Consider the following 26022-nt stretch of genomic DNA (forward strand, 5'->3'; position numbering starts at 1 on the left):
GGCTTGTTTAACTTTCTCCATTAGGGTTTGGCCAGTAAAGAATAAGCTATGTATTTTAATATATTCATTACAATAAAGATGGGCAGATTAATCCATAATGAAAACAATCTGCTGCAGTCTCGTCTGGGCTGCTTTATTTAAGAGAGCCAATAAACAGCTGGATCTGCAGAGATGCAGCGTTTTGCAGAAGGTGACTGCTACTGATCCACAGAGCTGAGGTCTGAACAAAAGGCCAAACAGGACTGAGTAAGCGTGGCTTGTTTTTCGTTAGTGACCTTAAATTTGAATTATGGACTTTATTGCTTTTTCTTTTGAAGGTGACTTGGTATTGTTGTTGCTGGACTTCTTTTTAAAAGAGTCGGTACAGCAAAATTACATGAGAACATGTCTGCTGATAGCTTTGGTTGCCTAGATTTGTAGATAAGTAAAAAGTTACTTAGAAAAAATATTGTCAAGAACTTATTTTTCCAGAAATATGTCCCTGTTACTCTGGATAATCCACAGACGTCACAGTGAATCGGGACACGTTCATATTAAATACATAGTCCTGTTATGGTGACATAGTGAGGTTAGTATATTATCCTGAGAAACTGGATCGACGCTATCTCTGGAAAGACAACTTGCTGTTTAATGTTTAAGTGGAAGTTAGAAGGAAAAATCTGAATCAGAAATATCTCAAACCTAGCCTAAAACCTCAAAAGACTTTGGCTAGATACCAATTGTAAGACATGGTTTTCTGTAATTTTAGTAACTGTTAATCAAAACTGCAGCTGACCCTTGTTGAATAAGAAGTTCAAGAGTTGTTTTCCTTTTCATAGTTCTTGAATTCTTTAAAAAATAAATGTATAAAATAAATCCACAACTATATTTCTACCATTTCAGAAAATGACGTTCCTTTTTTTCCATCGGTATTTTTCAGTGTCAAAGAAGGTAATAGAGAAATTCCCGAAATGCAGTTTCTCTTTTGAATGTCCAAACAATATGTGACCAAGTGTTAAATATTTACAAGCGACTATTTACATGTCATACCCAGATAAATACAGCATATATTGACAACAAAAGTGTGGTTTATACACACGACGATTGTGCATCAGAACCTGGAGAGAAGTAAGTGGTCTTGATGATCCAGTCATTAATAAATAACAATGTCCCCCAACAGCTGCACATCCCCTGTGCACGTTGAGCATCGGGAACTCATCAGTTTTCGAGCGGCGGTATGAAGTCCAGTAATGAGGTTACATGTGAAATGGGAGAGCTGGGCTGTGTCTGGACTTTGCTTTTTCCCTCCTTTTACAGCCGCTCTCTGGTACAAAAGTCAACATTCATAGAGTCTGTTGAGCAGACAGTGCTTTGGGAGTTGCTAACAAACAGGGTTAGAAAACATTCCTCTCTAAAAGCGCCGTGTGAAACATCCATCGAAGACGGCCTCGTCTTGTTAGTCTGTTTTAAGAAGTACATTGTCAGTTTGTGTCCAACAGCTTCAGACTTCCTTGTTTCTGAGAGATGTGTAGCTATTTCACCATGCTACTTAATGTCTGAATTTCTAATATAAATGATTCTAAAACACATGTGGAAAAAGTCCCAATGTGCACACATGCTGCGAGCACCATCCAAAGGGAAGTTAAAACTTTTAAAATCTGCTGTGCTTTAAACCACATCAGGCTGCATACTGGCTAGACCTCGCTTGCCTCAAACGCTGATTCATTAGGCAACTTTTCCTCGCAGCGTTTCCCTTTGATGTTGTGGTGGGTTACGGATTCTGTCTGTCACACAAACCCAGTTGGAGTCAGCATGAGGGCAGCGGGTCTGGCAGCTGTGGAGTCGGGGAGTGTTAATCTCCAGTTTGATTGCTTGGCTTTGTGCTGTCGCTAGTTCTCACATCCATATTTCATGCTGTGGGTGTGATTGTGTGTGTGCTGTTCTTCGAGTGCACATATTTGTATCCCACGTCGTCTCGCTGTCCTACCTCTCCCTCCTGTGTTGTGCGCATCACAGCCGTTGCTCGGAGTCGGTCAGCAGGAGGAGGCGCTGATCTTCTCTGAGATGTCTGGGTCGGACTTGGCCACCAGGAAACGTAGGCGACCTCCTCCCAGGCGAATCAGATCCACGGCGCTGCAGGGAGGAAGTGAAGAGAGACAAAGAGTCCGGTTACGTAAAGCTCAGCAGAGACTGTCTGGGCATCAATCAATCACAGTAATCAATCAGCTTAAAAGGCCAACAGCCCCGGGTACGGTTAGCATTGTGGGGAGATTGCTCCCTCTGTCATCAAACTCGATACCACCCAGTAGTATCGTTAATCTCCTTCAGTTCATTGCTATGATCACAAACAGCTCCAGTGTACCTCTGGTAGTCCGCCCCTATCAGGCTGGTCCCGTTCACAGCCAGGATGCGATCGCCTATCCTCAGTCTGCCGTCAGACGCCGCCGGGCCGTCAGGGATCAGAGTCCGGATGTAAATGCCTGGAGCGTTGAGAGGAGTGTGCTGCAGGAGGGACAAGTGTTAGAGTTTGAGAGTGTGTGTGTCCATTGTTTAGCTGGTAGAGAAACTCCTTTATACTGCAGCCAATGAAGATGCATGGCGACTATATTCTACCAGTAGCGTCTATATACTACTGCATACTATTTAAATATGTTTTTAATATCTGAAAGGTGTGGGTTTTAACTTTTACGAGACACTTGAAACGATAAGACCAACACTTCAGGTATGTAAGGTGAAATGAACTGCAGGTAAATAAAAAGGGCTTTGGCTTCTTGAGTCTAACTTATCACAATTGAAAATGATCAATAAACAGTAAAGCATTGTTCCTTAATACATGACTAATTGACGATCAAAACTGTGAAGATTTATTATCTATTGATGATAATTAAACAATTTGATCTACATTGTAATCAAAAAAGATCTTTGTGAAGTCCCTTTAAAGTAAAAGCTTTTTAGAAAAGAGACAGTGAACAGCTTTTCTTTTCTTCTATTTTAAACCTCCATGGTATAAGCCTGATAATACATATTGAGATTGTCCTACTTATAAAGGCTTTGCAGTATAGTCTTCTTTGTCCCTACTTTATTTCAGTAATTTGGTATGACTTTGCTACGATCAGTGATTTTTGTACCATAATATTATTATAAAGCTTCTAGTAACTACTACATACTATTTTTATGACATACTTTGACTTTTTTAAAGACAATAAACGATATAATAAATATTTAATTAGTTTTTTATGGCATTTTATTCTATTTCTTAAAAAAAGGTTATGAAATAACATTGACTTTTTAAGATAGTAATATTATTACATTTACAGGTATACTATATCTTGACTTTTTGTAACATTTTTGACATACTATACTATGACCATTGTTACAGCATTATTTATTTTAAACTTTTTTTATGACCTACTATACTGTGACTTTTTTTTAACTGTTTTTATGACAAGAAAGTACACAGCTGAAACCTGGACTGACAGGCACGATAAAAAGTTAAAACTGTTTCTAAACGTCTGTGTACTCACCAGGCCGTCTATGAGTCCCATGCCGAGTCCGTATGGTCCTTTGTCCAGTTCCACTACAAACACCACACACAAGTCATCAGGAATGGGAGGGGCGCCAGGGGATGATACAGGGAAAGGAAACTCACACCCACTTATACACCCTGCAGAGGACACGGACACCCAAATACACAAAAACACACACACACACACACATACACAGGGTCTTGCTATGGGGTTGGACAAACATGAAAAGACACACAAAATACTGAAACACATGCTACATGCTACAGAGCTTATCTGACAAACACACACGTGCTTCTGACAGAAGCCTGCAGTACACTGTAACATGCACAGAAAATATCCAGCTGAAAGAAATAGGGAAAACTGCATTCATCGATTGTTGGCCACTAGGGGACAGAAGAACTCCAAAGCAACCAGAGTCTAACCCAATTTTAGCTCTCATTTTGGCTCTGACTTCCAACTGTTTTACTAGGTAGTAGCTAAATTAGCTTTTCTCTAATGTGCTCAGCAGGGTTTTATTAGAATTTGTTTTGTTGCTGAAGCTGGATATGAGACCATTTGATGCTGAAAGTGATAGTAAATGTGTTGTTAAATCCAATTTATACACTGAAGGAAGCTAAAACTCTTTGTTGTTGATACCTTTTTGTGTCGACAAGGGACCTCTTTAACATTAATGTTTATTTAAATCCATTCATTTAAATTAGTTTGATGACGCAGCTTTGAATGAATTAGGAATGGCACTCATTTTGTGTAGGTGTTTTTAATGTTTCTACAGTGTCTGTTCTGTTGTCTTTGAATGAAACTGAGTGGAGAAGCCGAAAAAAGGAGAATGAGGCGCAAAATGTTGACATTGATCAATTCCAGTGGGAATATGAATGTATTACTATCAAATGTACAGTATTTTCATTATAATATGCAACATTGTTTATAGTGCAGTGTATATTCTCTATATTGTTTATTAATCATGTAAAGTGTAGGGATGCACCGATCCAAAAACACTTTTACAATATTAATTATTGAGTGGATGAGATGTTTGCCACAACCTTGAGTTTGATTAATGCATTAAAAAATACGTTTGGGTTACATGGATTCAGAAGCTTTTCTTTGTGCCACAACAAACTCTAGCATCATGGTACCCCCAATAATAGTTATTCTAATAATGCAGTGAGGTCGAGTAATTATCAACAGAACCCCTGAGGTTTCTGAATTGTAAAAACTTGGATGAATGAATCCCTAATATTATATGTAAAGACTACAAGTCTTAACACTTAAACAGCACATGTGCGGTGGAAAAAAGGAACAAGAACACAGTACAATATGGGAGTCAGTAAATTGCCCTGCAAGAAATCCTATTTCTGTTGAAGCTTGCAATATTGGTCTTGAAAATATATATATAATATTTCTGTCATTTTTTTTAGGACAAAGAGAACTGTGGTGTTTCTGTTGTGGATTCCTTTATAATGCTCATGTGTTCTTGTTATTTTGTCCACCTCCTGTATGATTTTCAGCTTACCCTCCAGTCCATTGGAGATGAGTCCGTTGGTCTTTTTACACTCGGCCACAGTTCTGCTGCTGCAGCCGTTAGTCTGGGCAATGGGGCCTATGAACTTCCCTCCCCCTCCCCCTCCCCCTCCTCCTCCTTCGTCAGGGTACAGCGGGGTGTTGGGGGGGGGCAGGAGGCAGGACGGGTCTGGATTTGCTGTTCGAGGGTGGTGGATGGTGCCGTTCCTTCTGAGGCTGTGTGTGTGTGACTGGACTGGAGGTCTCTCCCGTCCTCTCTCCTCTCCCGTCTCCGTTGTCGCATCCTCCCCGGGACCCCCAGAGCGGGGACTGCTGTGGGCCGGAGGCAGCAACTCCCTCTGTGCCGGGATTGGACAGAAAGACTTTAGAGGATGAGGATGAAATGATTTGAAAATAAATATTCAAATATCTTTCAATTTGAATCATTTGTTTGATTTGTTTGTTCAAGATTCAAAGGCTTGTCATGAGTCCAAGGCTCCTCCAACAATGCAACATAGTTATATATAAGACATAAAACGATAAACCAATAAAAAAAAACAATAAAATAGTGCAAGAAGAAACGAAGTAGAACATGCAAGATTACTTTACAAGACCAAATGTGCAAGTAATGCAGATTAATTTACAGTAACCATATACATGTCAAAAAACAACAATACGATAAGCTAAATGTTGCAAGTGAACAAGTAAAAGCAGGACAAAACACAATGCGTAAAGTGATGCATAATCCTTTTATAGACACATATAGGCCATTTGTTGGTACCTGTTTCTTTGTGCGTGAATTTGAGTACGTACAAGGGTGCAGTAACACTGGGGATTATGGTCTAGTCAGCCGTTCCTACTAATTAGACAGCCTGAAGACTAATCAGATTAACCATGATTTAACCATGTCTAGGTTTCTGTGTATATGTGTGTGTGTGTGTGTGTGTGTGTGTGTGTGTGTGTGTGTGTGTGTGTGTGTGTTGGCTAGAGTAGAGGGTTTTTGTATTTTATTTATGGGATTATGGAGGAACTCCTCAACAACCACAGCTGCCGAAGCACATGGCCTGGATTACTGCGAGGTGTGTGCATCGGACAGAGTGCAGAGTGTGTTCTCTGACCTGTACGTCGGGCCAGTCGGCTGTGTTGGTCCCGTTGGAGTGTGTGTGCACAGTAGGAGGGTTGTTGTGTGTTTGCGTCTTGGTGCGCAGCCCCCACAGGTAGTGGCGGATGTAGAGCAGCTGTCTGTAGATGCTGTCCTCCACACACTCGCTCTCCAGGTCCACTCTGAAGCCGGCGCTGGGCAGCACTATGGGAGGGTGGTTCTCAAAGCTCTCCAGGAGGTCCACTAAACACACACAGACTGATGTTAGTGCATCTACACACACACACACACACACACACGCACACACGTATGTCATTGAAGGCCTAATCTAGGACTGCTGAACAGCTCCCCATCAGCCTGTCACTCTTTCTGTTTTGCACTTTTTATATTAAGAACTGCTTCTACCGGATAGCAATTTAATGCTAACCACAGCTGCGAGTCACAATAAATGTTGTCTGCATTAAAAAGAAAAACGGATATGGATATGATCCATGTTAAGACTTCTAAAAAGTGCATTTTCTAAAAATACCATAGGCTAATAATAGTTGAATAAAAGTTTGAATGCAGTTGTGACATCGTATTTCTACCCTGTGGTTATTGCTATTTTCTTCAACTAAATATCTGAATGCTGATGTGTTTTTTACACAAAATGTTGTACTTTTAATTAAATGTTTTTTCCTACTTCTCTGGTTGACACAAAGGTCTTCTACTTCATTAAACCGTCAGTTCTCAGTTTCTGACGTTAAAAGTTTTGTAAGTTGCAAACTGGACCATGACTTGGTTATACTCTAGTTGTGATTTCAGAAAATAATCATTTCTTAAACTTAGATTTGAATGTGACCAAAGGGAAACTTCTCCCCCACTTAGCAGATGAGTGTTAAAACAGCCCTTTAGTAACAAACTCTGCACGTACATCATTCAGCACTGTGAAGGTCAAACAGCAAAGTTTTTCAAATCAAAACACGTTTCAGAGTGGAGGGGACACCTTAAATATCAATGTAACAGTCATTCAACAATGACTTTAAGGAGTGTCAGACCAGTATATACTGCACTGGCTAAACGTTTCCCTCTTGGAACATGAGGGCATTATGTTCACAACAATTGCTCATTTACTGGTAGGGCTGCTCACGGCCAGAAAGGGAAGTCAATATTGAGATCACAATCAATCATTTATTTCAAAGACATAATATCATTTCTTACACTTTGGATCTTAAAAAAACATAGCACTGCTTTCACTTCTACATTGCTACATTCCTGCTAGTGAACACAACTTTCCCATCACAATAAGACGAAGAATAAGGTGCTTCTTCCCCTTAATTCAGTGCCTCGTTGTTTTGACAGTGTGCTTTGTATTGTACAATAGAACAGAGAGCAAAACAGTATTTTACTATTATTTTCTGGACTCCAAAACGTTCAGTAATGTTTTCAGAGGGTGCTGCATCAGGGTGTGCAGAAGCATTCGAGCTCCCAAACCTGAAGCCAAAATACTCTATCGCTGTCTGGTGGTTGGGTTTTCTATGAGCTGAGCACTCATTTTAAGCGGCTCATTTTGATTGCCATTTAAAATGTAATTCATTTTGCAGCCCCTATTTGTCGGCCACATAAAATAAACTCAAACTTGCAATTTCAGACATGTACCTGTTCTGTATATATAGGCTTCGTCCTCGCTGCTGGGTTGCCATGATGGGACAGGGCCTATCTCTGCTGTGAGCTGGTACTGGGTGAGAATCCTGTGCAGCTGTACTGGTTTCAGAGCTGGGTGCTCACTGGACAGAGCTCGCCAACTTAACTGCACACAGGGAGTAAAAAGAGGGAGATTAGAAATTAATCAGAAGTCCTGGGAGGTCAGTGCTTTCCAGTCTTGAGGAGCTGGGGCACAGATCCTGGCTGAACCCTTCCAAATACGTCATTAATCAATAGCTGATCAGAGTTACTGGCTTTTTGAACCACAGCTCTGTCAAATGTATTAAAAACAGTCAATTTGATTAGAGTCAATCAAAGGATTAAGCAGCTGTAATGCTGATAACCTCCATTGAAACACATTCTAATATGGTAAGCTCTCTATATTTATAGGTATTGGCACCTAATTAGTGCTGGCTAGCAATCCTGTGTAAGATTTAGCTGATGTGTGTGTGTTTGTGTAACCTGTGTGAGCTGTTGTGGAGGCGTGGCCAGTATGGACACAGTGCTGTTGAGTTTGGTGAAGAATTTGTCGGCCAGGTGTCCGAGACCCGACCTGCTCGCCCACTCCATGACCATCCGCAAACACGCCTGAATCTGCAGCACCTTCGACCGCTGGAACCAACCCCGAGATGGACCTGTACACACACATGCACACACACATGCACACACACACACGGACACTGTAGTGAGTGTTTGGATATTTTCCTCAGAGATACTGCAGTACATTTTCTATTCTTGGGTGTGTGCGTGTCTACGGGAAGGCAGACTAACACAGAGACAGTGGATGTTTCCCTGCATGTGATCTACGACAATACAGACATACATTTGTAAGTAATTTCATTTTGAAGGCAGTGCCACAATAGCCACAGCCCCGAGCAGCCTGCTCCTTGCAGAATACAAATGGAGCGCTGCAGAGGGGTTCAGCTGACATTCCTCACTCTGGTAATCCTTTGTTTCTCTGCATCACATCAAAGAACTGAAAGGAAGTTTTGTTGATGGTTAAGCAGGCGATAAGTTCAAATCTGGCATTTGTCAAGATGGCATCCCATAGTTTGTCAATCTGTCCTTCCATTAAGTCACTGCAGCTATAATTACTATTTAATCTTTCTGAAACACCCCCCAATGTGAGCTTAGGCCTGCCGGTACAAACAATGACAAACAACTGGACTAACGTTAATGACACCCCAGAGTCTGTACAGATGACAAATAACTGTCTTTAGATGCATTTTCTTTAAATAATTAGAATATCTACAAAACAAATGTACTTACTTATATTTAGTTTACATTTTTTTGTTGGCATAACAATATTATATATAGGTTCTCGTATTATTTAATATTACTCCATTTTTGTGATCCTCAAAAGATTGAATCTACCAATCTTTGCACCTTTGACTTAATCTAATAATAGATAAAGGACAAAACATAGATGTGAAGATGAACGTGTTAAAAATGGAAATACAGATCCTTTTGTTTGTCAAATTAATCCTGACATGACTGCTTTCTTAAAATGATTGACAGTGCACACATATTTTGATGCTGAAATAAACATCCTTATTTCATTTACAAAAGAAGCCTCTGTTTTCAAATGTTTATGTAGTTCACAAGATACTGGCAGGTGCTTGTAGCACAAAATCAACTGTTTTCTGAAAGATAAATCAAGTTAATATCAGGAGCCGTGGTGAGAGAATAAGTAAACCTGATTATGGATCTGTTCAGACAAACAATGCCACTACAAGTTACACATGACAGGAAGGTTCATGCAGACTGTACACTGACAGCATCATGTGCCGACATCACACACACTTTAAGCCCTTCAAATATTATGCCATGTTTTAGGTGTGCACACACACACACACACACACACACACACACACACACACACACACACACACACACACACACACACACACACACACACCCCCCTCCGTAATAGGCTTACGTCTACAGATACAGTAATCTATGTGTGAAGCATCGCTAAAGACGAGACATCACTTAACCTCTTAGCAAATGTGTCATAATGCTTCCTAGCAGCTGGTTTACAGACACATGCTGACCGTTAAACATCGAAGAGCCTTTGTACACTCTCAAAAAAAAAGGTGTCACAACACACACTCGTGCAAAACAGGAGAACACAGAGCGCCTGCACCGTATCACATCTCTTCCATTATATCAGGCTGAGAGAGCGAGTGTTGCAGAGAGCGCTCAGTGCAAGCGTCAGCGCTACCTGCCACAAACTCACTTCCCTGTTACCATGGACACCACCAGTGCAGAAATATCAATGAGCGACAAAGCGGGGAGCGAGGGAGAGGAAGCGAAAGCCAGACAGACGGCGAGAGCAAGGTGGAGACGAGAAGGAGGAGGGGGAGAAGGGAGCCTCCGCATGAATATAAAGGTATTTCTCCTTCTGCCAGACATGTGATCTCTCCTGTCTCCACCGGCTCATGAAGACATATGGAGGGAGTGTGAGGGTGTATATGTGCAGGCTAAAGATAAAGAGGGAGGATTTGGAGAGGTGGTCAAACAATTGGAAATAGTCAACGGTAAATTACTGTTTCTGTTTTTACACAAAGTAATAGACTATTAGCAAGGTCCTCACAACAACTTCCAGCCCTTTACCCTTCATGCTGACCTTTACCCCTCTTTCCCCCTCCTTCCTCTTACTCCTCTCTCTCTCCTCCATCCACTCCCACCTCTCACCCCCTGATGGCCAGATGGAAGGATGAACGCAAGGAGGAGGAGGAGGTGAAGGGGGGGAGAAACAGAATGCAGATATGAGAAGGGCATACAGGACAAATCTGGGTTAGTCTCTGTCAAAATGCTGACAAGGACACAGGGACACACTCGCTCTCTCTCTTTCTCTCTCTCTTGCACACACTAACAACTGTACAAATCCTGAGGGGGGTCTAATGGAGTGTGAGAGTGAGCATGCTTTTCGCACTACCTTTGTCCATTAGCTGGTTAAACAGTGACACGTTGGAGAAAAAGAAGAGGTAAGCGAACATCTGAGCCTGAATCTCCGGGTGGACCTGGTAGCTCTGCAGAAGCTCCTGCCCGTTCTGAAACACCTGCACACATGAGAACACACAGGTGAGCACAGAAATGCTGTTGCTGTGTAAACACATTCACAAGTGTCTATTGTTGCTTTTGTATTTGCAGTTCCATTAACACAGAGGAAAAGAGTTATGGCTGCACGCTTCCATCGCATAGAAATATTCCAGTGTCTTTGTTTCATTTATTACACAACCCCCAATTTCCCACCTAATAAACTCAGTATCTTCTCCACCTAAACTTTAAATGAATTGAGCCCCTGTCAGCTCAGTAGAGTTTAATGCGGTTAATCACATTTTAGGAAGTTCCCAAAAAATACTTGGAAAGGTTAGGAAAAAAAAGAGGAAAAGGAAGTCAAGTTGTGTTTCTTCGACCTTGACGGCTCATATGGGACTATATTTCTTGCTGCGTGAAGCAAAATAAAGAAAGGTGTCATCAGCCAGTTTGACCTGTGGACCAGTGCGTCTCATTCCTAACAGAAATCTCCCCTTTAGGTGCCTCGGTGTGTTTGACAGGATATTTTACACACATGCCGCTGATATTTTGCATTTATCAACAATGAACACAAAATAATATGAGCAGGAAACTGTCAAACCTAACTGTACTACTAAACAAAATAATGAATGTGCTCACCTGCAGGACCCTGCGTACAGGTTCAGGAAACCCTACACCTCCTTTCCAGCAGGGCTCAGAGCTGTCGACTGGAAACGGATTACAGTCCAACAAACCTGGTAACACTACATAAAGAGCCTGGACACACACACCGACACACACACCGAGACACACACACACACCGACACACCGACACACCGACACACACACACACACACACACACACACACACACACACACACACACACACACACACACACACACACACACACACACACACACACACACACACACACACACACACACACACACACACACACACACACACACATATTTTATGATGAAAGTGATCTGAAATTGCAAAATAACTTCTAACTCATTCATGTTCTGACCTCATATGGCCATTTATTGTGACTGTGTGTGTGTGTGTGTGTGTGTGTGTGTGTGTGTGTGTGTGTGTGTGTGCAACAACTCAATCTGCTCTTCTGTGTGAACAACGGTCAAAACAACTTTAAAATGATGTCTTGCTCATTAAGAAGATGTCCCTGTTGCCGTGGTGACGGATTACCTTGGTGATATAGTAGACGCATTGCTGGAAAGTGTACATGATCACTTCTTCCAAGATTGTCATTGCTTCCTCATTGGCTGATATGGTCGCCGACAGCAACGACTCTTTTGACCCTATGAAGAGATGACAGAGATGGAGGCAGAGATGTATCTGCATCAGAGTCTACTGTATGTCAGTGTGAGTAATGACTCTACAGTCAAGTGTGTGTGTGTGTGTGTGTGTGTGTGTGTTTACCTTGCAGTGTCTCAATAGTGTGTGTGTACGCTGGGGCTCTTTGCTGTATGAAGTACAGGATCTCGATGGAGTTGGACATCCAGAAGAAGATGGTCTGCAGGTCTGGGATCAGGTCTGAGATACTGAGCAGAGACAGCGAGGCCGGGTCCTGACTACTTGGACACACACACACACACACACACACACACACACACACACACACACACACACACACACACACACACACACACACACACACACACACACACACACACACACACACACACACACACACACACACACACACACACACACACACACACACACACACACACACACAAATTAAGGGTTGAAGGGATAGTTCAATATTTTAGGGGTTATATGGGGGTTGTATGAGGCATTTATTCTTAGTCAGTAGAGTTGAGTAGTTAAGGTTAGATTACTTTATGTTTTGATCTGAATATTTTTCTCGCTTTACCTAGATTCACCACAGTCTAACAATAACAGGAACAAACTAGACCAGCAACTCCCGGGTTTTGCGACGTTAATTAATGCTTTGCCAAAGAAGTCTGGTGGCTCTGAAGAGAGCATAGATAACGGTTTTAATTCCCCGTTGGCAAGGTAAAGCGGTGATATTATTCTATATATAGCACACAATTAAACTGACATTGATTTATTAAGTGGCTAAAACATATTTCTGGTGCCCCCATTCACAGCAGTACATTGCTTCACTTTTTTCATGAATCTGAGCATTGTTACAACATAAAAAGAAATGCCTCGCAATTTAAAGCTATCTTGTAAAAGACATAGTCTAAAGTGTGTACAGTGACATACTGACATACATACATACTCAAAAACAGCACATCAAACCACATGCTCCCTTTCAGTTGAAAAGCGATACTTACTGCTGAGCTTGCTTCTGAGCCAGCTCCTTTGTCTTCTCCTGTAAGACACACACACACACACACACACACACACACACACACACACACACACACACACACACACACACACACACACACACACACACACACACACACACACACACACACACACACACACACACACACACACACACACACACACACACACACACAAAAAGCAATTAAGTGCTCATTAAACTTTTAAGATGTGCGTAGGAGAGCCACACTCGAAGCTATCCCTAACCTGCAGAAAGAAATACCACTATCATTTTCCCAAAACTTAACACAGTCCCACTGATGCATGTTGGTAATTACTCTGTGCTCTACTGGACTGAATAAAAACGTACTGTATTTATGACAAACCCCAACCCCTATTCTTTTCCATGCTTGTATTACACATATAAACCCTTTGAAGAATATACGGTAAGATGTACCACATAATTGGTTTGTTGCAGTGGTTTATATGAGCCTAGTATACAAGTTTATAGAATTGTATTCAAATAAAAGCCTATTCATATTTTTAAAGAGTGTTGCTATTATTTAGGCCATTAACTCACGACTAAGCTGACTATAACACAAGATGCATTTGGCCCGATGTGGGTTTCATATTACCTCTGCTAAACACTTTCCTTGGGAGACCCTGATTCTGTATCTAAGATCTTTTTTTTATTTCAAATAAGAAAAACGGCATGACACTTAACTGAGTTGCTTTTGTTATTCAACGTTATTAAGTTTAAGAGAATCAGCCTTGACTAAGTCAGTACGGCGCAAACCCCAAAACTGACCAAAATATGGCCAAATAATTGAGTATCAAAAACTGAATGGACAATTGCAGTATAGACAAAACTAAAATACAGTGTTACCGTATGTAATGGAGTACAAAACAAGTGATATGCAACCCTGTTAAACTATTGACCGGACCTGACAAGGATGACCAGTTTCTTTCCACATGAGGTCATTTAAAGCAGAGACCAAAGTACCAGACAGACAGACAGACAGACAGACAGACAGACAACAGACAGACAGACAGACAGACAGACAGACAGACAGACAGACAGACAGACAGACAGACAGACAGACAGACAGACAGACAGACAGACAGACAGACAGACAGACAGACAGACAGACAGACAGACAGACAGACAGACAGGCAGTAGAGACTGACCCATGCGATGGTCTGGATTCGTCGGACAATCTTGAGCAGCAGTTTCCCAAAACTCCCAGGTGGGAAAGTGGAGGCAGAGTGTTGAATGCAGAGACACAGCAGGTAGGCAGGAGTCAGCTTGTGGTCATCACCTGTGAGGGAGTTTAAAGGGTCAGTTCGCCACATTTACAACTAATTTACCTCTAGTGGTATGTTACTAAATCATGCAGTTCACAGGAGAAACAATGAACAACTTTCTTCCTCAGAAACAGTCATTTGAAACCAGCTGACAGTTGTTGACTGTCTGATGTAACAATGACACTGAATCTGTTCCTTTCGGGCTCTTAATCCATGGTTCCCCTATTTCCTTTAAATACTAATATCAAGAGAGACCAAATCCCCATGTTATGAACTGTACCTGTGTATTTGTATACGTTTTAATTGACAACCTCATTCAACCCTTCCTGTTGTTGTGGTGCATCTTGTTTTTACTCAATAAACCATCTCTTGGGGTCCTGACAGAACATCTCACGGACAGCTCTTTCAAAGGCTGGATGGATAAACCTAAACCATCTGTGTTGCTCAATATCATTACAGGTGAGTGCATTTCCCTTGATGTAACTTTGTTGAAATAATTGTTTGCAATGTGATTCCGTCATTGAGATAAAAACCTTCAAACTGACATCCTATATTCTCTATCATATTGTAAATCAGAGCACAGACCTCCAGGTTCTATGAGAGACAAAATCCTGTTCATTAGCTGGTCTTCATGAGCTGGGTCAAACTCCAGTTGTAGCCTTCTTTTCTGGCCTACTCCCACTCCTCTTCCTCCTCCGCTTCCTCCGCCTCCTCCACCTCCACATCCTCCTCCTTCCCCTCCTGACAAACTAAGGGGTCCTCCGCTGCGGGGTTTCACCAGGTGAGGTTTGAAGCTGCGTCTGACTGCAGGAACACTTGACACCTGCGCAGCTTTGTCCTTCAGCACAGATCCACACATCTTACAAGTCTGAGTGCCGCCCTCCCCCTCCTCCACCCCGGCATCGTAAAGCTGCCCGAGGGAACGGAGGCGTGCCAAGGTTTGAGCAGGCAAAGGCTTAGCGCCCGTGGGGTCCTTGTAAAGGAAGATGTAATGCGCGCCAAAGGAAAGAAGGTCACCGTGTCGCAGAGTGGTAGAGCGCTCGCAGCGGGAAAAGTTCACCAGGACTGTGGCGTGGAGCACCGGCTCCACAGCAACACAGGACCGCTGACTCTCCCCCGGATCCTCCCCCTTGTTGTTGTTGTTTGCGTGGCGGCGGGGTGTGGGCACTCGGCGCAGGCGGCAGTGGAGCGGCAGGATGTCAGGAGAGAAGAGGCAGATGTTTGGGCGAGCTGATGGAGTCTCCTGACCCACTGTGTGCTGCTCTCTGTTCAGCAGGTACACCAAACAGTCCTGCAACACAGTGCACAATAAATACCACATATTCATAGTCAAAAGGAGCTTTTTTGAAATAAAAATGACTGATACAATCAAAATAGTTACTTTCAATTGACTAATTGATTCTTCGGCCCGTATATATCATTTCATTTGTTAAAAAAAAGTTTTAAAAAAGATCTAATGCAAAAAAATATGATATTTCCTGCTAAAATGTAGTGAAGCAGATGTGAGAGCAGACAGCTCATGAACAAGAACCTTCAATTTCCACCTAAGGTCAGTACTTGAATGAACTACTTAGCTACATTTCACCACTGATCACAACACAAAAACACAGAAGTCTCTAAGATAACACATTAACTTCTTCACTATCCTCACCTGTTGATTGTACCCCTGTAGCAGCAGGAGGTGGGGGGACTGGTAAAGAGAGTGCTTCACCCCTCCGCCTCCCTGACCTCCATCCTCTTTCCTTCGGCCATTGGAGGCTGCATCTCGACCCCTTAAGGGTCCTGGCAGGGTGGAGTAGTAACGCTTGGGCTCATCTCCCACTCCCAGCTGCAGACGCATGCAGAGAATCACACACACACACAAGAAGTTGAGACAGGTCGGCAACAGAGCCAGGAATAATAATAGATATCCTGACTGGGCTTCAGAGACGGGACCCACCTGGTTGAGGCTGGTCTCGCTGAGGCTGCGGCAGAAGGATGAGTTGCTGGATCGGGGCAGGGTCAGCGTCCCCTTCGCTCTGTTCCTCTGCAGCTTACGAGCCTGAGCATTGATATCTACAAGGAGGCAGAGAGGAGGAGTGAGAGAAGAACAAGGAGAAGGACAAGAGGGAGAACAGGTGGAGAATAATAAGAAGGAGCACAAGGAAGAGCAGAGAGATGGAGGTTGAGGATACAGAAGGAGAGAAAGGTAAAGAGTAGAAAATAAGAAGAGCATTTTCGGTGCAATGTTAGTATGTATGTTTGACTCATGAGTGAAGTCTGGATAAGGTTCATAAGTGCATAGCAGTCATGTGTGAGCTGAGTGGAAACTGAGTTAAACAAACCAGTGATGAAGTAAATGTTGCTGGATGGAGCACAACATTAACCTGATGAAAGTAAACTGAGTTTTTAATCTGAGACCATGCAATGGCTCTGCACACAAACACACTCACACACTGGCTGAATCACGGGCAATGGGGGTGGCGCTGGTGACAACGCAGGTAGGGGTGGTCTCCATGGCAATGACTAACAGCCACCCTACCTGAGGCCAGTCCCCACCTTTAGAGCTGGACTGTACCACTCGACCACAGCGCAGGGGGGAACTCCTGTGTTTGCCCAGCCCAGACCGACCCATTAGAGCCGCCAGGAACTGGGAGGTTTTGGGCCCTACAGCAGGGTGGGACGGGTTAGGGAGGCTGAGAAAACACCCCCTCCAAAAAACACCAAGCACAGAATAACCCCCATATACACAAACACCATCCGCAGACCACAAGACACGCATGCACTGCGGAGCCAAACATAGTCTGTGGTGCTTTCAGGGAGTTACATCAGCAGTTAGTAAAGAGAAACTAGGTATGGGACGATATGAACATTTCATGTCAGGATTATACTGGCTGAAATAATTGTGATTCACAATATTATCCTGATAATCATCAAAATATACTTAAACCCTGTGCTTAAAATGGAACTTACTGGAATCTGATTATTTAAGATCGGTTAAGAAACAGACATTTTGATCGCGTAACAGATAGGACTTTATTCTTAACAAATATCCTTTTAAGTAAAAAGAGAGCAACCAAATTATCTCAAATAAAACAACCATAAGGTTCCCTGGTCTTCATTAATAAAGGATAAATAAACTTCAACATTTTGAGAATCTGTTCCTATTTGATAATTTCTGTATTTTTAAAATCAGGCTTCATTTTTTACTTCTCTACCATGATTGCAAACTACGGCTTTTTCAATTCACCTCTGATGATTTTTACAATCATCCAGATGATGCAAGTTATGATTGAGAGTGTTTTTATTGTGATCTATGTTAAAATCCTATATCGTCTCATTCCTAGCAGAGTTACAGTTAAAGGTATGAAGTACAGGATTTTTGGCAAAACATATCCCTGTCAAATTATTAAGATATTGTATTCAAAATCAGTCATCAACTCCATTTATTCATTAGAAACTATAGTACATATAGTCCGTTTAGTAATTTCACTTTAGCCAATTGTGGTGTTTTATCTTATTTTAGAATCATTTAAACAGGAGAAGTTATAATGTAAATTGCATGATTGAAAGTTGAATACACATGTTTGCCAGTGATATGTCCGCAATGAAAATCCTACAATACCTTTAAAGTGCTATCTCACAGTTTCAAAAAGTGTGTTTAACAATAAACACAATCCCCACATGTGCATGCACGCTCACAGACACAAGGGGAGAAAAAAGACAACAAGTGAGAAATATAATAAAGACAAAGAGACTCCAGGGTGTGTGAGTTTTCTAATCACTACAACACAAAAGAGAAAAGGTTAGTGTGAAAATGAAAATATGGGTATTAATATGTTTTAGTTAATAAACAAGTTTTAACCCAGAAGGCATTCTGTGCTGAGTTTCAGTTTTTTGACAAATTATGAAACCCAGTCTAAATAAGCACAGCAAGGAATGCTTTCAAAGGAAAAAGCTGCTGATAATCCTTAATTTGTGTTATTGCAACAACAAATTGATCCTATTAACAAGTATTGCATGAGTTGCCAAAGCCTGATAACTTACTCCTGTGCCAAAGAGATCCATTGTTTCCCAAATGGTGTAACACTGAGTAACATGTTCCTTCTGTACAATCACCACTGCAGCTTATTGCAGTCAATCCATCAGCAAGTCTCACTAGCATACAAAATGTGTATTTATCTAGTCCAAACCATCAAAATGCACTATTTACTAGATTTTGAGAATGCTGTCTTAAGTGACCAGCTTTTGTAGAGAATGTTATTTGAATTATTGATTTGACTTTTTCAAAAACAATACTACATATTTTTGAAACGCTCAGTAGGTAGGTCTCCTGTCTGCCTTGAGAGATGGTCTAAGACTCCCAGGGTTTAGGTCTTTTCAAAGGTATTATTGATCTTTAGACAAAATATATAGAACACTAACTTATCACTTGTCATGGATTCTACGGGGTGGGAATATCATATCAGGAGGGAATGTCATTGAAGATTATGGTTTTATATTGACACCAAACTTTTCATTAAAACTCGAATCAATGCGATGAACAAACTGGATCACACTGATAACCTTCCAGTCACATGCTTCTCCAACGTTCAAGCTCCAAAACCCCAGAATACATTTGTGCATAAAGGATTCTCTCTGCCTAATTATAGTGGAGAATAACATTTCCAAATACTTCTTTAAGAAACTCAGACGGTTATGTTAATTTTGCAACAAACTACTTAATTAAAAGAGAAAATACTCATTGCTGTTCATTTTTCAAGTCCTTAACTCACAGTGTACAAAAACATGATTTACCCATACACTGTATAAAGTATGAACATAATATCTGTGACGTCACGCATAGGTTTCTGAAGATCAGTTGTGAAGCTCAATGTAGGAGGCTCTGACCGTCACCATGTTTGCAGTGGCGAATCTGCCCTACGCACGTCTAATCTAAAAATTGGTAATCTTAGGTGCAGCTGAGGTCGCCTTGGTGACGCAACCACAGTCAGAGGGCACACACCTCACATTCAAAGCAGCCATGAATAGAAAATTAGCTATAGAGAACAGCCTCTAAACAAGGCTGTAAACATCTTTATTTCTGCTGTAAAGTTGGGCATTTTGACATAGGGGGCCTACGGAAATGACTCACTTTGGAACCAGCCTAAGGTTGCCTTCTGATGAACGGCTGTTTCTGCCACTTTCATATTGGCTTCATTTCAGCACTGGACGTTGCTGCTTGACATAACTGATGATTTTATATAGACTATTTATTCATTCAGTTACCAGAAAATATACTATATATCGTGATATATGTGGTTATAAAAAGGTATGAAATTATGTAATAATGGAAGATTTGCCCAGCTCTAGTGTAAAAATAGGAAAAGATTGTTGACTAGCTCTCTGGCAACCACACAAGTTGACATAGCAACCAGCAAACCCTGGCATGCTGAGAAATGTTAGTGTAGCTGCAACGTGTGACTGTGAGGCTGAAAATACTCCATCTCTCTGAACTAGCTGGGTGTTTATAAATGACTTCAACAGGGATGAGTGTGTGCATGTGTGTGTGTGTGAAATTTCCATCAGTAAATCAATCTATGTAAAGGTCACTTTATAAACCAACAAACACACACAGATACACAGTCCATTCATATTACTGCATTGCAGATGTAACTATAGTAGTAGTTTCATTGACTTTGTAAAATTACAAGTTTACAAATTATCTAATTCAATCTATCTACAGATAGATTGAAAATCTTCCTGAAAATCAACTATCACCAGAGTGTATGCAGTTCAGATGTTACACAGGGCGGCTTGATATTGTATCTGTAGTAAAAATGTGTCATTCATAAAAACACTAGAGTGCCTACACCCATCAACACCTCCGGTCGCAGGGATTCAGCTTTCACTCAATCCATCGACCAGATGTCTATGCATTTGCATTGCACTGCTATGTGTGTGTTAGCTTTTCTGTGTGTGTGTGTGTGTGTGTGTGTGTGTGTGTGTGTGTGTGTGTGTGTGTGTGTGTGTGTGTGTGTGTGTGTGTTTCTCCAAGTGCTCATATATACATGCAAGTGTGTGTCTCTAATAAAACCCCATATGCTAGAAGTTCTTCACAGATCATTACTTCACATGAAAAAGCACGGTTTATCACCGAGGAACTTCTCTCCAGGATAATTACTATGACAAAAGCTCTTATTCTGCATTCACTCACACACACACACACACACACACACACACACACACACACACACACACACACACACACACACACACACACACACACACACACACACACACACACACACACACACACACACACACACACACACACACACACACACACACACACACACACACACACTGCAGAGGAGCTAATGAGTTTTGCTTTTCTGCTGAGTTTGACATGTCAAGAAAGAAAGGAAATTAGACTAGCTGCTTTTTGTGTGTTTCAGTGTGTATGGGTGTCTACCTGTGTATGTGTGTGTTTGCCTTAGTGTGTGTCCTCACCAGCAGTTATGGTGTCCTTCTCTTTGGCGTTGAATTCTTCCACCTCCGCTCTCCTGCGCAGCTCAAATCTGCGAGCATGTCCCTCTCTGGGTTTCCAAAGCTCCTGGAGCAAAAGTGGCTTTTCGTTGTCCCCCATCGCACGCAGGCATTCAGTTCGCCACCCCGCTCCTCCTATCCCGCCTCCCCCCTCCAAACGCCCGATAACGTCACACAGCACGTAAGAGTGGGCAGCGTTCTTGTTGAGAGAGTAACGGTCGAGTGCCTCTTTGACCAGCTCCTGGGCACTGGAGCGCGGCGTGGCCAGGACGCTCTTGTAGTTGGCACCGGCACAGATTTCATCTCCAAAGATCTTCAGCACCCCGGGGGCCGAGCTCTGCGTGGAGAGTTCGGCTGGGTCATCCGTTGGTCGCTCTGGGGGTTCAGTCGTGGAGCGCCGATCCCCACGAGTGTTTGTTCCAGTTTCTACTGGGACACGGTCTCTGTAACTCAGAGTGCGGTACAGGACCTGGGGAACAGACAACCATAGCTGAATGCACTGTAGGGTCACTTTATGACAGACTTTATGTACAATATATGTTTTCTACAATGTCACCAAAATTTGCCTCCAGGGGTTTAAGGGTATCTCGTTTTTAGATACTGGGGAGGTAGCATACATTACATCTTCAGCGTCTTCAGCCATACTATCAGTTTTACAAGGCTGTACTCAATCACAGAGGAGCAGGGGGCAAAATTTGAAAAAATCAACATCGGCACGCTCACGTGAGAATGTTGAACATGCAGATTATTTGCAGGAATAATATTTACCATTTTTGTCATCTAAGTGGATTTTTAGCAGGCTAACATTTTTTATTCACACCAAGTATGGCTGAGAGTAAAAGGTGGCACAAGATGGATGTTTTGCAGATACTTGGTCATAAACAAAAGTATTGGACAAATTGCAGGGTTTACCTTGATAGTTCACAGGGATCAAGTAATAATATATAAACATCAGGCCAACATAATTGTGTATAGCTGGCGGAGCAGTTGATCAAAAAGATTGTGAGATATTTCATTGAGGAGTTTGTGGACTGACTGACTGACTGATCAACATTGCCATCCCTGGATTCATGCTCTTAGCTAGGGGATACAAATAGATGTTTTGTTTTTCCAGAAACAGTTTGACATACTTAATATATGTTATACTTAATAATACATTTAAAATATTGCAAAACCTCAAACGAGACTAACATTTCTACTAGGAAGTATACCACAGGCAAGTGAGAATTTGTGGCCCTTTCACCTTATAGGAAGAGAGACTTCACTAAGAAATATCTTTAATCTGTGCAAAAATGCGCAACTTTCTTTTCAATTAGAGAAACCAAAAAAAACTAAAATGGCAGTGTGTGTGTGTGTGTGTGTGTGTGTGTGTGTGTGTGTGTGTGTGTGTGTGTGTGTGTGTGTGTGTGTGTGTGTGTGTGTGTGTGTGTGTGTGTGTTTGTACCTGTGTGAAGGTCCTGCTCTGGCGTTTTAGGCGGCTCTTGGACGGCAGGGACATACTTGCCCCGGAGGAAGAACCGTAGAACATGATGCTGCTTTTGGCTTCACAAACTCCACAACTGGGGAGCGAGGGAATACATTTCAAATTATGTATTTGACACCACCATGAATGATTCAAATATTTACACACACAAACTCATATGCAAAAAGTCCATGAATAAAAGTTGATGATGGACTCGCGGCTACATCTTACTTGTGGAACATTTGTAGATCTGGAAGGTAAAGAGAATCTGCCCTAAATCTATTATTTACAATTTATTGACCGAAAACAGACCATGATAAATAACGAAATGTATGCTTTGAGTGTGTGTGTGTGGTTGTGTGTGTGTGTGGTTGTGTGTGTGTGTGTGTGTGTGTGTGTGTGTGTGTGTGTGTGTGTGTGTGTGTGTGTGTGTGTGTGTGTGTGTGTAAGTACGTGGTGGATACCTTGATGCTGTTATCTATTATCACGAGCGGCAGCACCCAGTTAATGTTTACAGTTGAGGGTTAGATGTTTTTCATTACATCACCTTTCACACTGCAGAAGAAAAGAAAAGACAAAATAAGAGAAACGTTAAATATAGACTGATGGTCAATTCATCAAGTTGTGCATCACCCATAGTGTCAATGGGGTTTTCTGTTTTCCCTATCCTAAAAAAATGCTTGTCAATACGTCCTCCTCCTCTTTATTCACCATAAAAGCAGCTGTTGTATTATGCTTTATTTCACTTTTAGGAGACTGGTATGCCTCCCTATAAATGTGAGGCTAATGCTAACTAAGGACCTTTAGCAACACCTAAGGGAATACTAAAGTAGCTAAGAGCGCACACTTCAGATCAAAAGGTTTTCCCCTTGCAACGTCTGATCATCCAAAGGAAATCCTTATGGAGATTTTATGCAACTCATATTTTCTGAAGCATCCTTCAAAAATTTAAGGAGAACCTTAGGCTGAGGGATTTTATGCAACCAGGCACAGATCCTTCAGGGATTCAAATGCTATCGCTGTAAGATTCAAGTGTCAATATTTCAAATCATATTATTGCCGGCCCAATAAATGTATGACTGAATTCTGGGCCAAGTGAACAGCTGAGGCAAAACCTGCAGATAAAAAGTGGATGCTTGGACCTTGTGTCTGTAGATTACTGATACATATACATACTAACCTTTTCCTTCAGAAAATACTATTTTAACTTATTTAGCTTTGATGAATCACTACTATATCTTCAAATCAACAATACAAAATAAAGACATAAGAGGAATGGTTCATCGTTTGTATTATTATTATTATTATTATTTTTTACACAAACTCATTATATTGTCATGACTTCTTTTTCTATTTGATAATTTTCTGAAGAATCTTTACTATTTGTTTATAGAAAGGAGTAGAACATGCCGTGACTTATTTAGATTGCTTGTTTTGTCTAAACATTTTTTTAAAAGACTACATTTTCAATTTCTTAGAAAGTCTTCTTTGATGATTGAAAAGCTGAAATCAACACAGGTCTGCCATTTGTGCCAATACATCTTCTGGTTATCCACTCAATCAACATCTCATAATTCTTATCTATGCATTTTGTAGCATTGTTTCCCTTTCACATGCACCACACATTCACATTCTCATAGCCATCTTCCCTCCTCAACCTCTAATGTGATGCTACAGATTTAATAAAGCACAAATGATGAAATTCTATGTCTGCCTGTATTCAGGTCATGCATTTTTAGCTCACTTAACAGCTCTGTTTGCAGCCCATGTCACTGCTGGGGTAGAGTCACGCTTCATTCTTGAATCTGCATGAACTCCTTTGACCGATGAAGTCTTTTCATGCAGGTAACATCAGGAAGCACCTCCATATTTAAAAGCCACTATGGCAGCAGATGTGTCAGCAGATGCAAGCAGCACCTCACATACTTCTGTTTGGATTCTACCCTGAACTTTATATTATTTCCTTTCAGCAAATAATTGGCCGGCAGCCTAAAAGGTGTTGTTGTAGCTGACTCTGCAGGCCCTGGTGGGATAACGTGACTATTTTAAATGCCTGCTAATCCACTGTAATCTGGCTACTTGGCCTCAGTTAACTCAATCCTGGGACCAACAAACCCCTATGGTCCACACAAGAGAGACAGAGGCCTACATTTTCTATTGGCAGGTTGTGTTTTGTGACCCAAGAGGTAGTGTTACATCTGGTAATCATGTCCGACAGGCTCCAACTTCCCCACCACCTTTTTTGACTTGCTGTCTGTCCTTGTCTAGACAGCTAGAAGGTCAGAAATAAAGACTGCGTTGGGAAAACAAACTTGATAATATTGTACAGAACTACTACCGGGTCTGCCCTTTATTCGGTGCCCGTCCGTCTGTTTACGACTTTGGACTCAGTGGTCGTCAGTAGCAACCGCCATGGCAACAAAAGGCAGGAGAAAATCCTCAGAAATTAATCCGTTGATGAGTCGTCACGCGCGGCACTACAAACGAGCAGCCCCTGCCTCTCATGGTCAGCAGGTGTGTAATGATTGAAGTCGAGCCCATCAAACACAATTAATAATCAATTAGAGTGAACACTGTTTCGACACGTGAACACTCAACCATGACAATTAAATTGCTGATTTTTAACTATGAGGGTGATGAAAGCTGTGGTGGGGTCTGCCCTAAAATAAAATAGATCCTGAAAAAGTTGTGTGATCCCAGCAGTGGCAAGCCCACTCCCCTGAGGGTTCTCATGGGTGTCTGTTGCGTTTGTACTCACTTTGCCTGCAATGCGTGGCTCCATAGTGCTGGGGAATCCTTCTTGGCTTCTCTCTCATTCTTTCTCCATGTACAAGATAGAAAATCTCCGGAAAAATAGGAGGGGGAAAATCCCCAGCGAGCGACACCAAGACGTCCGGGGCCGCCACACTCATCCCCAAAACAGCCCTTTAACTTGGATAACTGCCAACCGCGGAGGGCTCCAGTTTCGGTACGCACATCTCCGCCGAGTGTCCAGCAATGCCCGCTGCCTCCGGCAACCGCATTCCCACATCCACAGCAGTTCATTGTCGAGCCCCGCCGGAAACACCCGAGTTCTCAGAGCCGCCTCACCTCGGCGCACCTGCTCTGGCACCAGAATGCACGGAGACGGCGCTGCCTGGCGGACACTGGCAGTACAACATGGAGGCGTGTGGCCTTTTTTTCATAAATATTTGCTTTACCAATAAGGGCAAACACAGTGAAATTCATGTACGATTGCTTTAAAACACAATTGAATTGCCATATATCTAAGTATAGTATGACCATTCCTACATGTTTTTAAACGAGAACATTTTCGAATACAGCCTGATTCACCTCAATACCCCTGGAATGAAGGTTTGGTGGTTTTAAAATAGGCTGAAAAGGGTTCAAACAAAAGATTCAGATATCATTGAATGATCCAAAGATACCATCATGAACAATGCATGCACAGCATCTAAATAGCTATACTTCATTTACTTGTAGTTTTCTTTTTGTTATGATAGAAAGTCTTACCTTCAACAGCTTCTGAAGACATGTTTTTCCAAAGAGAACTATGTAAGATATTGAGACTATAAGCATGACCAAAACTGACAAATACAAACAATTAACTATATTCCTC

The 26022-nt window shown here is 41.8% G+C and overlaps 1 protein-coding gene across 1 annotated transcript; it reads right to left on the reverse strand.

Annotated features, from left to right (window-relative positions):
* Window positions 1-984: 984 nt before the first annotated feature.
* Window positions 985-25407, reverse strand: radil (Ras association and DIL domains). The gene is made up of 21 exons (XM_063883563.1): window positions 25162-25407; window positions 22868-22958; window positions 22386-22500; window positions 20906-21410; window positions 16973-17080; window positions 16374-16489; window positions 16086-16262; window positions 15020-15725; window positions 14318-14448; window positions 13135-13172; window positions 12251-12402; window positions 12017-12129; window positions 11470-11586; window positions 10730-10853; window positions 8251-8423; window positions 7744-7894; window positions 6122-6348; window positions 5017-5362; window positions 3504-3556; window positions 2342-2481; window positions 985-2112 (listed from the first exon to the last, which is right to left on the reverse strand). Exons 3-21 carry the CDS (start codon window positions 22467-22469, stop codon window positions 2013-2015), a joined length of 3561 nt encoding a protein of 1186 aa, XP_063739633.1. The 5' UTR covers window positions 22470-22500; window positions 22868-22958; window positions 25162-25407; the 3' UTR covers window positions 985-2012.
* Between the last annotated feature and the right edge of the window lie 615 nt (window positions 25408-26022).

Source organism: Eleginops maclovinus, chromosome 5 (genome assembly GCF_036324505.1).
Source record: "Eleginops maclovinus isolate JMC-PN-2008 ecotype Puerto Natales chromosome 5, JC_Emac_rtc_rv5, whole genome shotgun sequence".
NCBI classification, from domain to species: domain Eukaryota; kingdom Metazoa; phylum Chordata; class Actinopteri; order Perciformes; family Eleginopidae; genus Eleginops; species Eleginops maclovinus.